We start from the raw sequence: 17,247 nt of genomic DNA on the forward strand, positions 1-17,247 counted from the left end.
GTGTGTGGCATCTCCTATGCTCTGCAGATCTTTATCAGTAAAAGCTCCCTTTAAATAAAAGAAAAGGACTCAGCTAACTACGGATACTCTTATAGGAAGGAAACCAGAATTTTGACTGCAAAACTGAAAGAAAATTTTTTTGCTGTTTCTTTCTGTTTTCCCAAGACATTTTTGAGGAGAGAACTAGAATTAGGTGAAAATGGAGCATAAATATGCTAAATGACATGTCTAGTTCTGCATAAATAATACTGCAATTTTCACACCAAATGCAGTTGAACAGCTTTTTTTTTTTTTTTTTTTTCTGGTGCTTTCAGAGTGACTTTGCTGCCTTTACTGTCAAACCAAAGGGTTTTGTACATTTTATTCCATTTACTCCTGCAGAGAGAGCCCAAGAAGAAAAATTCATCATGAAATCCACAGGCCTATTTGGTAAACAAAACCACCCTCAGTTATATAGCCAGATAAAACAGCACTACATCACTGCAGGCTGTAGAATTATGCAGATGCATCCAAAAGTAATTTGGTCTTTATGTTCGCAATCAGTCACAATGATGCATGAAATGGAAATAATACTCTTTTATAACCTAAGTTGAGCTTCCAAGGCTTTTTACTCAATATAACTGATACATTGCCAGTGAAAGGCAATTACAGAACATCATGGTGTCATTTTTGCAGAGTATCTTTCTCCGGTTGAGCGTTGTCCTTTATTATACTGTACCTTTGTGCATCCAGATACTTTGGATTCTTGTATATATCACCCTTTCAGTAAAATCTTTCACGTGAAAGGTTGCTTATTCCTTAGAAATGCAAGTTATTCAGTTTTCCAGGTTCTTCTTCCTGGCATGCAATTTACATAATAACCTATTCCTCATGAAATTTTACAGACTTTATTTGCTTTCTCTGTACAGTCATGTTACCCAGTTACAACCACCAGTTACATTTTGACAGTAGTACTTTTTTTTTTTAAATATGGAAAAATAAGTGGAACTTACTAGGGTTCTGGAAATACTACCTGGATATAATACTATATGAATATTGTGATGCTACTGCATATCACAGAACAGACTGGTAGAAAAAGAGATTGGGATCAAATAAAGTGAGTTACTAGATTAAATAATATTAGTATAATCTCCTCCTCCAAAGTTATTTCGCTACTCTTTTGTTACTAATTACATTCAAAATCTGATTTGGAATTTGTTCCTCGGGATTTTATTTCTATAAGCAAAGCAGAACACACACTCTTTGAAGCCTCAGACAAAGCAGATAGTAAATCTTTTCCATTTCTGGAAGTTGTGTGCAGTACAGCAGAGTCTAGAATCTTACGTGTGTACTTCAGAAACTTGCTAGTAATAATACAGGAGCTGAAGATAAAAGGTTTGTTTCTTCTCAGGCAGAAAGAGGTGAATCAGAACAGAAGGTATCTGCTGTCTTACTTTCCATTATATGGGGTGCATTCAAATGCAACAGTGAAGCATGACTTTATAAATGTATAAGGTGGCATAAACCCAGTTATGAACATATAATAGGCATGAGTTACAGAAAGCTGAAAGATCAATGTAACAAAAAATGCTCACATAAAACAACTTTGCCACGACTGTTCTCTGTCTTTGGCACCTTCTTTACTGGAAGAGACAAGGTTTATGCCCGATAGCACTGGGGAGCTGGTATAGCTGCGGCGCAGTGAGAGACTCTGTTCTGCCCTCACGCACATCAGCCGTCCCGGCCAGGTAAACAGTTCAAGCAAAATCTCTGCCCTGGAATCCGCAAAGCACTCCTGCAGGGCCTTAAACCTATCTCCACTCCAATATTTAAGCATTTTCCTATTTATGACAATGTCATCGTTCTCTATAATGTTTTAGAAAGTGAAAAAATCTCATCCAGACTGCAGTTCTAAGTTTTGGGTTCCAGATACTGATTGCTAAGTTGTCTCTTTTTTGACTATGCAGCAAGTACAATAATATCTCAGCCAATTCAGCGGCTGCTAAAAAGGCTCACATTTTACACGAATGAAGGGTCTGTAAAGTATTTCTTTGGTTCACTGTCAGTATAGGAGATGCATGTCTTCTCTTCATCCAGTCAAGCTTCCAGAGGACACACTTGGGCAGCCGGAGCAATAACAATCCCATTTCCCTTCAATACTTGATCGAAGTATGGCAAAGGTGACCTCTGCATAGTATTACCACAAATAGCATTGTGCAGCTCTTGTGCTACATTAGATAATATTTTGGCCTATTTCCAGAGATTAAAGCTGCAGTATTGAGAGATCATTTCCATGCTAAAAAGACTGTTACAGATACAGAGGCGTTGCTTCATGTGGAAACACCACTGCTCCACACTGCCGTAAGAGGCAGTGCTTATAAAGACATCTAGCTTTCTGGGCAAAGGGATGCTGCATGTCACACACAGCTTTTGAGGGATGAGGATAAATAGAAGGAGATTAGAGAGGAAAAAAAACCCTTTGGTTGTTTTGGTTGGCTTTTTTTTTTTTTTTTTTAAGAATTGCATAACAGAATTATCTAATAAAATCTGAAATGCTGTGGTAGGATTGACCCATCCCATGCATTTGGTAAATTACCAGATGGGTATCGGTTAAGCCTCCACTCACTTTGTCATTTCCAAACACCAGTGTAACAGTACCCATTCAAACGTTTCAGTAAAACTATTTTCGTGTTTCTAAATGTGCTGTTGCAAATGTATAAGGCTAAAATAATTTTCTCTCTCTACCACAGTTTTACACTGTGAATCAGTTGCCTTGTCATGTAAATACTTGTAAGGGGAACTAGATCCTTGTTTATAGTCAGAAAACAAAATCCAGCAATTAGTGTAGATTATAACCAGACATTCTTGTCTTTAGCACAGATTTCACTGACCTAAGTCTTGGTTGTTCATTTCTTAATAGCCATTTAAAGTAATAATGACCCAGCAACTCTTTTGGCAGATTATGGAAACAATTTCTTTTTGGAATGCTGAAGCTAAGTGATAAAGATGAGCTACCGCTCCAGAAAATTAATACTGAGCTTACACTGCAAAGTTACTATTAGACAAGCAGCAAGATGTTTACTGAAAACATTTTTCCAGCTACTTAACCAGGCATCTTCCTGGCACGTTAAGAACCATTTGTTTAGAAAATCTTTCACAGTTTCCACTTCTAAATAAAGAAGAAAGAGATTTTATCCTCTGGAAGTTCCTTGACATTTATTGGTCTGTTCTAACAAAGCTCTGAGTGCAGATTTAGAAATGTTAAGATCAAAAGGGTCCAACGTGGTCGCCAGTCTCACTGCCTATGTAAAAAGCACCATAGCATTTCTCTTGGAAATCTTTGCATTAAGACTGCCACTAATCCAGGAAAGACGAGTTTGCTGCGTGTCTCAAAAAGTTCTGACTTTTTGCATTCCTGCAGCTCTGACTCTGAGCATTCCTCTGCAGGCAGTGCTTGCAGCAGCAGCTGGTTTGGGCTGATGACACTGAGCTCCTCCTTACAGTCATTGCATTAGCAGGGAAAAAAAGGAACAGATCTCAGCATGAAGAGTACTATCTGCTCCTGATAAACCTGTGCAGGTCATGTCAAATAAGCATACGATAATGCCTGCACCCTGGAGATCATGCAGTAATTCAATTCTTTTAGAAGTGAAATAAAACAAATAAACAGTCTCAGGCTACTTTGTGGAGACATGCAGCCACTGGACGAAAGCACCTTTTCCTCAGCTGAGGGCTGACTGACTCCCACGCAGGTCGTCTGAAGGAAGGAACAGACCACTGGACCCATGTAAAGCAAGACAGCTCATCGCTGAAGCAAGGGTGTTACTCTGTCCTCATCCTTGTTTTATGTGCCCAGTGGATTAAAGAGGAATCACAATTTGCCAGTGACATTAAAGCCCTCCTAACTTGCTTTATTGAAAGAACAAGGAATGCTCTCTCATCTTTATATTAATGAGGCTTAAATTTTTAATACGACATGGAGCCAAGTGTAAGCCAGCAGCGTGAGTGTCTTGCCTTATCAAAGTCCCACGTCAGCACACCCAAAAGATGAACGATGCCGAAAGATCTTTCAGCCAACCCAAACTGCCAAACAAGGGAGGAATAACAGCAGCGATGAATAACACAAGATACAAAAAGGAAAGGGAACATTTGAAAAATTAGGGTGCGTGTTATTAGGAAGGCGCTGAAGGAAAAGAGCATTTTAAGATCAAATATGATCTTAAAAACCAGCCTAAGATATAGCATATTAAGAAATTATTAATTGACAGAGATCAAGTACTCTGAAAAGATAGGCACTTCCTGGCACGGGTAAAGCAAGAAGAACTAATGGAAAGCAAGCAGAGGTTTGAATCGGCCACAGCCAGTTCCTCACTGAAACTGGTCAGATCCTATGGTGACAGAAGGAGAAGGGCGATCCACTTTCAATGTATGGGCATGCAGCGCTGGAATCTTAGACCAAAATTTGGTTTGAAATAAAAATAGAATTTAGAAATTGTTTCAGATTACTAAATATTGGAACCACTGACTATCCAAATGAATCATCAGAAAAGAACTAGAAATAGGAAAAACAATAAACAAATTCAGCAATGCCCAGAAGAATAAATGGGACAGAAAGAACTGGAAAGAATTCAGGAGGTTTAACTTTAGTTAGATAAAGATTATTGTAAATGCAAAAAGAAACACTGAAATAGACATAAATGGAGATGATATACACAAGCTATAATATTTGTGGCCTGTTACTTCAAAGGCAATAGATCAACTTAAGTATGTGGGACAGTACTGTGACGCAGAACAGGACAGAGAACAAGATAAAAGTGGAAGATAAAAAACATGAGGTGGAGAATACAAACAGGGAAATTTAAGGAAGAACAAAGACTGATGAAGAGACAGGACTGAATAAGTTATCCAGAAAGATTAAAAGGATTTAACGTGTAGCTTAGAAATGTGGAAAGGGAACCCATGAGCTGTAGGATGGAATTAAGTCAGTCACGCCATAAGGAAGGCAGATTCAGCATCCCAACAGAGAGCGCGATATCTGTGCTTACGCCTGCGCAGCAGAAGGCTAGGAGAGCGGGTTTGCTGCAGGGTTTTGGAGGAGCGCTGTCACCCCGTTTCCTACTTGAGATTACATCCCACCCATTTGTTCTTCTGTGGGAAAGACCCTTCACCCACCGAGATCTCCTTAGCAGCTCTTTGCTAAACCTGGTTTGTATTTGTTGTTGTACAGGACATAATGGAATTACAGTCTCTTTCTAGGCAGGTTACAGGTCTCTCAACACTCTAGAATCCTACCTTAAAAGAGGTGTTATGTCAAGTCATGCAAGAGCATGCTCCCTGCTGCTTCACTTAGGACATGTGATGGACACAGCAGCTTTGGCCTGTAGCAGACCTGTCCTTAAGTCCAGTGCTGCTGCAGTGCTCACCTCTTCCTTCACGGCCCCACTCACCATGTCAGGGGGCCAGGGGATGCAAATGCTACGTTACAAGCACAGTGGTGGTACGTGAGACAGACGCCAAATGAGTGACTCTTACATTTCGTGCATGAGATTTGGCAGTTCTGAGCTTATAATCAAAGCAGGAAAGCAGAGCTACAACTAAAGAGAGATGCAGTTCTCAATGACTTTTATTTGCATTCTGTAATGATGATGTGATGGTCCATTTTGGATAACGGCTCATAGTTGTGAGTCTGCAAAAATAGCTGGGGTCTAAGGAGGTGAAAACAGATTGGGAGCCTGTCACTCTGGGGTGGAGAGGGAAAGTCCAAGCGATGACTCACAGGTCTGCCCTAACTTCTATTACTTTATTCTTATCGCAAGGAAGACAAAAGCTGATTATTACTGTTAGTCATTATTGTGGCAATAGCTATGCATCAAAAAGAAGATTTTCGTTGCATTTGGGTAATGTAATTTTCCCCTTACGAGGAGTTAAATGAGCTTAAAGACACCTTAGCAAACAAGTAATTTCATAATATATTTCACGAGGCGTATTGGGTCATCTGAATCGAGTGTAACAGCACCCCAATCCCATCAGCTGAACGTTACAACATCCAAATGTCTTGCTTCTGGTGGCACAGAGAAACTGGGAAGAAGCAGTTCTGCCACTGCCGGCAGACTGGTCTTTGGCAAGACATTTCACCTTTTCTCCAGCTGTTTCACCTGCTCCCTTTGCCTTGTCTACTTAGATGATGACGGTGCTCCCCTGCACGTACCGCATCAGAGCAGCAACCCTGGTTGCGTGCCTTAGGAGCACACACAACTGCTATCACCGATTTTTGCTTTGGTTGTCTGACATATCACTGCTTATAGTGCAAACACACAAAAACTCACATATCCTTCGGTAACAAATGACAGCAAAAGACGTTAACCCCCCCAAATGTGCGTGTCAGGCTGTGGTTAATGTTGTGTTCCTCGAGGTGCGAGAGGCCTCTAGGGGGCAATGCAGCATTGAGGTAACTGTTGGGTTTTCCATTGCTGTGCAGGCACTCTGGGATCTCCATACCGCTCTTCCAGTGCTCTGTAATTCAGGAGACCTCAAAAGCTAGAGAATAAATGAATTTGTCATCTGAGTACTGCATGTGTGGTCTACATTATTTGAACTACAGAATGATCCAAACGAGCTTTCAAGATCTAGAAAGAAATGCTGGAAGTGAATGGAAAATAAAGATCCTGTAAATAAACTGGCAGAGCAAAGTGACCTTGAAGAGTGTAGCATGCTTCACATAAGAAACAGAAGATAACAGACATATTCAGAATTTTTGCTGGGAATAAGAGAGTTGATGTAGTAGCTGTTGCACAGGATAAGAAAGAAAATGATGTTGCTTAGTTTGGAAATGAGAAGAGTATGCGAACACATACAGGCTGACAAGGCAAGCAGAGTCACAGAAAGACTGAGTGAAGATGAGGCACACAACTGTGCATTGCCAGGTGTCAAGGAAGAGGGTAGCCAGGGAGGAGGGGGCTCAGAAAAGAAAGTAAGGTATTGAGAGAAGCCTGTTGAATAAGTGCAAAGCAGGCCTGCCATTTACTTACTATTGAAACTGGAGCGCGGGAGAAAGAACCATGCTCGAAACTGAGCTTCTCTTTTCATTTGTTTATATGGCATCAAATGTGTAAAGTCACAGTTGGAAGAAGATCGCTTGCTGTTCTAGGCATGGAGATCCTATTTCCATATACATTTCTCTAGACCCATTGAAGTTTGTAATCACGTGTTATCAAATTACATATAAAGATCAAATCAAATACCAAAATGTGTAACGAAGAGCTGCAGCCAACTGTCCTCTAAAATATTTCCATGAGCTTGATCCCTGCTGCTTATAAAAGGTATCTATCCAGTGATTTGTGTTTAGTAATAAATTAAAATGCACTGTGAACAGATGCAGGAATGCTGGGATACTTTAGTCTGTCCCGCGAGGGATACAATCTGAGTAAGAAGACCCCAAAATTTCACAAAAATTTTCTCTCTTGGGAATAAAAGAATGGAAATTATCAGTTATTAGTGCATGCCCAAACATTTCTCTTTAAAATCTGGGAAGGAAAAATAGTTTAAAGTTAATAATAAAATACTGTCACATTGTCTTTTTAAATGAGATGAGGCGTTGCTGGTTTATGATGTAGGATGTACAGCACTGAATTTCCAGAACTGCTAGTTCTGCAGTTTACCAATTACACCCTTCAGAGAACAGAGAATTTTTATTAAACAAGCTGGAGCTGCTAATTAGAATACAAAAGGCCTGCAAATTGGAGAAGAATTCAAAAGTTCATGGAAATTTCGTATGTTCAGCAACTGTCAGGATTTGTGTTAAGAACAGCAAAGGTACTCACAAAATGTAGCAGATAACTCCTATACTCCACATATCTGTTTCATATCCAATAGGTTCATAGTTGATAACTTCTGGAGCCACAAACTCAGGTGTCCCAAAGAGAACTTTCAGAGAACCTGCATTTTCTGTGAAGAATGAAAGATAAAACCATTAACTGCTGCATGCAGATTTTAAAAAATATTTATTCCCCAGTAATAGGAAAACCAGTTTTGTCCTCATATTTGTGATTCTGTTAAAGATCCTTATCAGAAGAAATAAATAATGCCTGGACTGCTCTTTTCTTAGCTGATACCTGTACAGCAGTAAAGAATTACTTATTAAGCATCCTCAAGCACACAGCACTGTACAAGACACATAATAAGAAGGTTCCTATTGCAAGGAGTTTCCACAAGACCAAGTCTAAGAAAGAGCAGAACTTTTAGTGTTTAATTCAGATTTGGATGTCCTGAAGTACAAAAGTGTTTGAGCCTCCATCACTTTAGCCGTTGCGCAAGAGGACTTCAGGATTGCAGTGTTAGAAAGAAGTTGAAGTTTTCAGAGATTATCTAAGATCTGTCAAAGCTCGGGGATCTGCTCAGGGATTCTACTGTAAAGAGAAACAGTAGTGATGAAATTCTAATAATAAGAAATATCTATTTTAATCCAACACATTTTTTATAGTTTAAACAGGAAAGAAAATCAATACTGGGTTGCATGTCTCTGAAACTAGAAGTGGCATAGGTCGGTGGTGAAACAAGAAAAGCAGCAGATGACGAGCACCTGTCAGATCACTACCTTGTCAGTAAAACTGGGTTTAAGGCTGCTCTCAAAACCAGGCTTGCCTACAAGCATATCTGTGGAGCTCCAAAGTGGCGAAGGGGGACCACAAATGCTTAGTCATCAGCTGCCGCTCCAAACTTTTATTCAGCTGCCCTGCAGCACAGGTGTCCTACATTTGGCTCTGCTTAAACACCAGGTGGATGCTTTTAAAATGAGCTACAATGAAGCTACTGCTGGCAATATGAACTGAAAGAATGAGGTCATGGGATGCATGAACTCACTCTTCATCTTTCTTGTGCTGACCCACCAGTATTACTCTACTGGAAAATACAGGGATTAAGGTAGAATAACAACCTGTATAGAAGCTAGTATTGCCGGTTTATGCTGCCAGTGTGCGGCTATGAGTGATACGTCTGACTTCTGGTCATAGTGCAAAACACAACACAAGTCATTTAGATAGAACTTACTAGGCAAATCTCAATGGACTCATTTTCATTGATACTCATTCTAAATAGGATGGGAAGAAGAAGAAAAGAATAAGCAAGGCCAGGAAGAAAGGTAAGGAACAGAATCATAGAGTCAGAGAATCGTTTAGGTTGGAAAAGACCTTTAAGATTATCATGTCCAACTGTTAACCTAGCACTGCCAAGCCCACCACTAAACCATGTCCCTAAGCACCACAGCTACCCGTCTTTTAAATACCTCCAGGGATGGGGACTCAACCACTTCCCTGGGCAGCCTGTTCCAGCAGTTGACAACCCTTTGGTGAAGAAATTTTTCCTAATATCCAACCTAAACTTGCCCTGGCGCAGCTTGAGGCCGTTTCCTCTCATCCTATCGCTTGTTACTTGGGAGAAGAGATCGACCCCCACCTCGCTACAGAATATTTTTATTTACCAGAACTTCCACTACCAAGTTTTGCAACATAAATGCTGATCCCAGTACTGACTCCACACCTACAGATACCTCCATTGAAAGCTGTTAAGTCATTTCATAAAATGTAATCATACACCTAGTGAATGCTCTTTTGAGGTATGCAAATCCCCAACTTACCAAATTAAAATTGAAGGATATATGGGGTTAATAACTTGCTTAAGGATTGAACAGCATGTGTGAGGCAACTTTTAAGCACTACCACAGTAATTCACTCACAGTCGTGCCAGTTTCCCATTTTAAATGCTGTGAAACCCTTTTTGCTCTGCTCAGGTATGGTGATAGTAAATTAATTGCAGAAACCTCATTTTCACATGTTATCCCTGCTTTCAGAGACCCGTCCATGCAGAGAGTACCCATTTCTAGAGACAGAAACAGACAGAAGAATGCCTGGGAGCAGCCCCAGAAATCACGTAGATCCTCCACCAGCATCAAGACCTTCCTGCCAGATGTCTGACTAGCCTTTAAAAAGCATATTCAAAAGGTAATCCACAACATCCCTATACTCATACAACCAGAGTTTTCTTAGCCCAAAAGGTAGGATCCTTCTCTTAATATCCAACCTAAACTGACGTAGCCTACAACAAGAGCAATATCTTCTCCACAGTGGCCATGAGGAGTAAGAGATCACCCTCCTTTTCCAAGCACAAATGGGAAGCCTAAGATCCCATCTTCCCATTTGCCTTCTTTGTAAGGTCAACACCTGCATTTTTTTCCAACTGTCCTTATGAAAAATCACTGAAATTTGTCACAAAGAACCTATTTTCTAAAAGCTTCTTCACGATCGTCCAAATCTCAGGCTCAGATTTTCACATCCAAGTTTGGAGGCTTTTCTGTGCACTGTGTAAACTACCACGAGCCACTGTGTATGCAAAAGGCTGGTGTGTGAAATGTGCTGCCCATAGGTCAGAGAAATGTTTTTTCGAAAACATGGCACTTGAGTGCAAGCATACAGTGTGAAACAACTGATACAGCATTTTCTGTGTATAAAAGAAAAAAGAAAAGAAAAGAATAAGACCTTTTCTATGCAATAATATGTCAAATCTTTAACCCGATGTTTACAAGCTTAGTACACAAGTAGGATCTGTGTTTGGATATCCCTTAGTTCAGATAGAAAGCTGACAAGCTAGCTGGAAACTGTTGCCGACACTGTGTATAATCAACTGATTAAAAAAAAAAAATCTTTACAGTACTCAAAATCCATTCTCTTTTTCTCCTCAAGAAGTTTATCTTAAACAATTTTCTACATGTCTTCCTCAGCACACCAAAAAAGGTCAGGAAAATATCCCACTGCAGCTTTGGTATTTCCTGACAGTGTAAGAGAACTAATTAGCTGCAGAAGATGACTGCAGAAGGAGCTGATTCTAATTTCTTTAAAACTCATCAAAACATTGAATATTTAGAGGCATTAGTTTGTGCTAGTTACAAAAAGTTAAAAGTAAATCTCAGAAGTTGAAGTGCAAAGTCAGACTTCCCTTCAGCAGACCCTTGGTTGAACGGTTTCTGCTCAGGCAGGGTCAGGTCCATAGTATGAGGGCTCCAACCCCACATCTATCAAAGCCAAAGTCAACTTGACAGCCAATTTCAAAATCACAAGGCTTGAAGGAACACAAGTGGAGAAACATGCCCTCAGTGCGCCACATAAGACAACTGGCAAGAAGGCGGCACTTAGTGAAAAGTGGGTTTAGCCATTTTTGTAAGTAAATGAAACAGTAAAAATTGTTTTCTACTTCTGGAAAACATTTCAACCAAAATGTTACAAACGTCTTCATGATTAACACCGTGCTTCTGCTTTATGGGCATGGAACGGGAGGGCACTTTCTCTTCCTAGGGAAATGCCACCCACACCAGAATGGCAGGCTGATGAAAGAAACAGCAAATACCCACACTGTAACTTTGCAAGAATTGGCAACATATTAAGCTAGATGAACATACAGGATTGTAAGATCGAAATCAGTGCCAGTGCCCATAGCTCTCATCCTTCTACACCAAGAAAAGTTATACATAGGTCAGAGATTTACTACATATGGCACGACTGCAGCAGCTCACAAGCTAGTGTCAGCCGTGCAATATACAGTGATGCCACAAGATTAACAGAAAAATGGAAAAGCTGATGGATATGAACAGGCTACTGAAAATAGGATCTTCCTTTGCTAAATGTAGGTTTAACTGTGGTTTGAAGTTGAAAAGGTAGTTGAAGAAATTTTTATAAAGAGGCCATTCTGTGGTTACATTATCTCTCTTGTTGATGAAATCTGCTCAGTTCAGCAGGAAATGTATAGTTTTCAGGCTGACAGCTGGAACGTCATGGGATGAAGCCTTTCACACACCTCCGATAACAAAAACTTCAGCACTGAAACTTACTTAACAGTTCATCTGTTTCCTCAACACGAACAAAATCCAGTTCATGCTCCCAGAAAACTATTCGCTCCATACTGGTGAAGGAACATAAATGGCAGTGATCTCTTTTATTAATGAATGAAATAAACACCTTATCTCTGAGCTCACAGTGTCCATGCGACTAATACCCTTTTGGAGTTGAACATACTCTAAAAATTTGAAAAGCAGATTTCTTTTCCCCTATTCATTCAACATACCATTTTTGGTTTGTTTTAGTAAAATTACATTCTTGGGTATGCAGTAGTCTGTCACTAAGTGTCGAAAGAAGTAGGATGAGCAGCAGGTAGGCAGATAACAAAAAACAGAAGCTTGTAATTCCAAACCGTACTCTTACAAAAATCATTGTTCTACTTTTTAATAAGTATTAAATACAATTTTGTTTAAAGAGGGAAGGCAAAAGATTACAATTAAGAATGGAGCTGTGGGCCCTTCCCTTTTATCTAGAGTAGCAATTCATATGAGTTGTCCCAATCAATTTAATGGCAGAAGAGCCACAAATCTCAGCTCTCCCAGTATAACAGGTTCATAAAGTATTCTAGCTTTTAGTTTAGATTTTTTTTTCTGTTGTGAAAATATAAGATTAAAAAAGATCAGTGTGTGATGTTGGTATTGTTTAACAAATACAACTGGAGGGCTGCTTCTTAGAGCTGAATTAATGCTCAGCAATATGAAGACAAGAATCCTCAAAGGTCTTTGGCTTTCAAATTGCAGAGAATGTTAGAAAGCTTAGTCCAAAATGAATGATAGGAAGCAGCTAAAAACAGCTTAGGAAGAGGAGGAGCTTGTCAAATGGAACTTCCCCCCCACCCCATCCCATTGCATTATTTTTAAGTAGTGCTATTTTATTAATCATTTTGATCATGACCAAAACACAGCTCTTTATAGAATTCCTCCCATGTTTAACATGTATGGCAGTGTGCTGCTGTTTAGGATAAGAAATGATAAAACTAACGGGGAGATGTAAATTGAATGCAATTATCCATTATCTGAAAGGCTTCTAGAACATCACCTTAACTCCTGCTGCTGCAAAAGTTTCAAGTATTCATGAAGATCAAGTTTTGTTCTATTTTTTACAGTTAGAGAGTTAGTGTTTTATGGTTCCCTGTAGCAAATGTAAATATTTGTTAACATTACCGCTACTGTGTATTTTACCTTTTAATCTACAGGGTTTCCCTAGTGATAGAAACAGATAGGTAGATTGTATACACTTCACTGCAAACTCCTCTTGAAGATGAGGTGCCCTACTCTCATTCTTGAATGTCTTCTTTTTCCCTTTTCTATTTCTTCCTAAAACCAGAACTATTTGTAGGAAACATGTCTCTTTACTCTTTATACATGAAAGAATATGATAGTAAGTATGAATTACTGCTTGTCCTGCCCTTTTCCCCATGTCATATTGAAACAGGCAGAAAAGTCATTACCTAATCTTCTTGCAAGTCCAAAGTCAATGAGTTTGATACTTGTACCGGTCTTGTTGACACACATAATATTTTCTGGCTTCAAATCCAAGTGAACAATACCCTGCTTATGGATGTACTGAACTCCTTCTGAAATCTGCTTCATATATTTAATGCACTCTCTCTCTGTCAGTTCAAAGTCTTCATCAATGATTCGTTCAAAGAGTTCTCCTCCAGAAACCCTATGAAAGACAGAATAAAAAAGAGGACTTCTGTAGCATTTTCGTTTTGGGAGTAATGAAACTATTTCCTTTACAGAAATACAGATAGTTCAAGCTTGCAATAGTCACTTCAGGACGCAATCTATGTTTTGTAATGGCACTTTCCATAGACACAAGGATCACATAGGAAGAATCATCTCTTGTGTGTGGTATAAATCAATAGATTTTTTCCATTCTGAATCTCTTTCCCAGGTTAGGACTGGTTTAGCTCATACCGTTACCCCAGGCAGCAGGGATGTAGTTGGATTTACATCCTGCCTTTAGGATTCAGCCACCTGCGGCTGGCAGTAAAGCGCGTGCCGTGTGATTGTCACCCCGCTGACATGTGCTTATCACACCGCTCCAGACTGTGAGCTCGTTTCTCACTGCTTCCTTCCCTCCTATGCTCCATCACTACACAAGTGCAGATAACATAATTTAGAAATAAAGAAAACTAAAATACATGGGATGGGTCCCATGAAAAGAGAGCAAAACTTTTAGTAGATGAGCAAAAATTTGGGAAGAAGAGAGATTGAGAGTGACAAAGAAAGGCTGAAGAAGGAAGAATTCAAATTATATGGTTAATTGGAACGCAAAGCTCAAAGAGTAAATTACTGACGCAAGCAAGCTCAGGGAATTTCCTCCAGGACAAGGATATAATGCACAACTTTTTCAGTGCTGGTATTTTTAGCTGAGCCATCATCACACTCCTTGTAGGTCAATTCCATTTTTATGCTTATTTAAGATGTGAAATAATTGGTCTTTCCCGGGTAGAATCTCCTGGACTGAACTGTTTGTGGAACTTAAGTGGGACATTTTTAACCTAGATTTAATACAGCAAAATTTAAGCTGTGGTTTGGTGTTTTGTTTTTTTTTTTAATTCTGCGTAATGACTCAACTGGTCTATCTGCTTACGTCCAAAGATAGGAAATACTTTTTTTTTATCTGGTGGGTGAATGACCCATACAGAAAGGAGCAAATAGTGAAGAGCAAGTTTGCTTTGAGAAATCTGTTCTAAATTAAATGCTCCATGGTCTTTATATGGCTTAATATTTTGCAGCATTCATGCTTATTGCCAAATGTAATTGCACATTTCAGTTATAGAAAGAAAACACACAACTGAAAACTGGCCTTGCAATGTTTGCAGGTTGCCTGATAGATAGAATCATGGAATCATAGAATTGTTCAGGTTGGAAAAGACCCTTAAGATATATCCCTCAGGTACTAAACTGAAATTGAAACATGTGGAGTTCTGGACGCATTTGTTGCTTTGGCTATAAGATTTTGGAAAATATATAATTAGAAATGCTACTGCGGTTTCCTGTTAACATGAAAATAGTAAGAATAGCATAAGCTTGACAAACTGAGAGGATACGTTGGATTATAGCACATTTGTAACATAAAGCCAATAATATGGCTAGAGCTGCTGGATAAACAGCTCTGGTAAGCTGGGGATCTAGTATTTTGTTACTTCAGTAAGACATTAACCAGTGTGGAGGTGTTTATGAAAACATCTGCATGCAAAATGTTTGCATCTGGAGCACTCTGCAATTCCAAATGATAACCACCCTAACAATAAAAAGTACCTTTTTTTTTGACTGTTTAGCACAGATAATCACGACTTATTTTTACTATAAAAGTGCCATACCTTTCAGATCCCTAAAGTGAAAAATTTTCAGAAATCGTACCATTGTCTCAAGCACTGCTTTTTAGCATATTATTTGGAAATTAATTACTGTCAGTACATCTGCATGCTGTTTTTACTCTGGGACCTCTAGACACTCTGGTAGCACCATCAGATTAAACTGCAGTTGCATTTATAGAATGCATGTTTTTGCATTTATATCCTGAACCAAATGCAGTTTAATTTTTGTGAGGTTAGAAAGCTGAACTGAACCAATGCAGATTAGGTTCTAAGTACATAGAGAAGGAGAAGTACGCTTTCTTCACACAGTCACAACTAGTTCAGAATCTAAATGTCTCATTCTTTTCTTGATTCTCCTCTTTCCAGTCTTCTCTGGATGGGGTCACAGAGGAACATGTTCCTGTGTATAGAGTCACAGAATACACATTTTTAAAATATTTCATTATAAGCTTTTGGTCACGGAGGAACAGTGAGAAGAATGTACCTTGGAGTTGCCCAGGCAAATGCTCACTGCATTTTAATAAATCTCCCTTCAAAACAAAGAGAAAACCTTAGTGACATGTGCCAACTTAAATCACACCAAATGAATGGAGAAACACAGAGTTTACTGCTGAAATTTTGCCTCAATAATCTTAATTTGCAATACAATAATCTTCTGATCTACGTCAAAATAAACTGACTATCTGAAGTATGTAAAAACTTTAAGGCACTTAGCTCACAATGCTGAATGCCATTCACAACGTGCTATTATTTTCCAGATGTTCTTTTTCCACTGATATGCGTATTGTGGAACAGGTACATCGCTATATTTGAAAATGAAATGCCTGAGATTTGCCTCTGAATTCCAGCAAATGGTAGATGGGAGCGTTTCCAGGTCGGAGCACATCAAATGATTTGAATCTTTATAGTGTTTGATTTTAAATGAATGATAAAAATGTCTAAATTTATTATAAATATGAAATTAAACCGTATAAAATAGTGGCATGACAAATATTGGAAGGAGAGAGGGCAAAGTTTAAAAAGTTCTAAGAAAGATATGGGAATAAAATTAAAATGAAAAATTTAGGATGAATATCAGGAAGAAAAATCCTATGGCTCTTGACCCTGGGAATTTCAGTGTGGGGTTTCAAAAGCCAGAAAAGGTGGCCACCTCAAACTAAAATCACATCCTAATTAGACTGGTTAACAAAACTACTTTAAATTTGATTGCACTTCTTTGTATTTTTAAAAAGTAAAACCCCTTTGTTGGCAGGGAGGAACTAATGGAGTGTAAAGCTATATGCTATTCAAAACTCTTTATACATTTCCTTGTTTTCCATTAGGTCTGCCAGCTCCCAATTCCAAGCTAAGTAGGGCTCCCTTCCCTTATTGTCATCAGCTTGCTCAACTGCTGAATCTAAAAATAGAAGCACCTTCTTGCACATAAGTACCAAGGTTGTATAATGGCGATCCAGTCTCTGAAACATGCTAGTGCAATAGTAGTTTGCACATAACCTAGGCAAGTGCCAAGCAAGCAAATAGACATATAGTCTCTTTTGCTTCTAACAATTTATATCTTGTTCACCGCTTCCAGCCAGCAAAAAACCTGCTTCTCCTTCTTGCAGCAGACAGCGCATGAAGTAGATGTGGCAGCAGAACAGTGACTGGTGCAACCTTTTGGGAAAAACATCAGCACAGATCAGGATTTAATTTTCTTTCCAGCTGCTGCTGCCACAAGTATGGGATTCACATTAAGCAGGGCCACTATGGATGATGCAAACGTTGGTCACGTTGGTCATTCTTACTGTTTTTGAAGTCTGACCATTACTTTGCATCCCATGTTGTGCAGATTCTTTTCTTATAATGAATTCTGGTGCATGAATGTGTTCTGAACTTACTCTTTTCTGGAAGTAAATATCTACTCTCTTCAAATACAAAGATACTTAAGTCACAGCCCCGTGAGATGGTTTACAGCATTGCTTTTATGGTGCTTTTCCGGCATTTCCCACAGTGGTGTGGAGTAAGTAGCTCAAGGCAAACACTTTCTGGGAGGTAAAAATAAGTGTTGCTGTCTTA

The 17,247-nt window shown here is 39.1% G+C and overlaps 1 protein-coding gene across 3 annotated transcripts in view; it reads right to left on the minus strand.

Annotated features, from left to right (window-relative positions):
- MYLK (myosin light chain kinase) overlaps positions 1-17,247 on the minus strand; it is a 219,619-nt gene that overhangs the window by 7,716 nt on the left and 194,656 nt on the right. For all 3 annotated transcript variants that reach the window (XM_087731529.1, XM_087731530.1, XM_087731528.1), the window contains 2 exons: positions 13,312-13,529; positions 7,800-7,923 (listed from right to left, as the gene is read on the minus strand). In XM_087731529.1, the coding sequence (XP_087587655.1) occupies positions 7,800-7,923; positions 13,312-13,529 (342 nt within the window). The remainder of the gene's footprint in view (positions 1-7,799; positions 7,924-13,311; positions 13,530-17,247) is intronic.

This window comes from Nipponia nippon, unplaced genomic scaffold, assembly GCF_047370975.1.
Source record: "Nipponia nippon isolate SJK-2023a ecotype South Korea unplaced genomic scaffold, ASM4737097v1 scaffold_5, whole genome shotgun sequence".
Lineage (NCBI taxonomy): Eukaryota > Metazoa > Chordata > Aves > Pelecaniformes > Threskiornithidae > Nipponia > Nipponia nippon.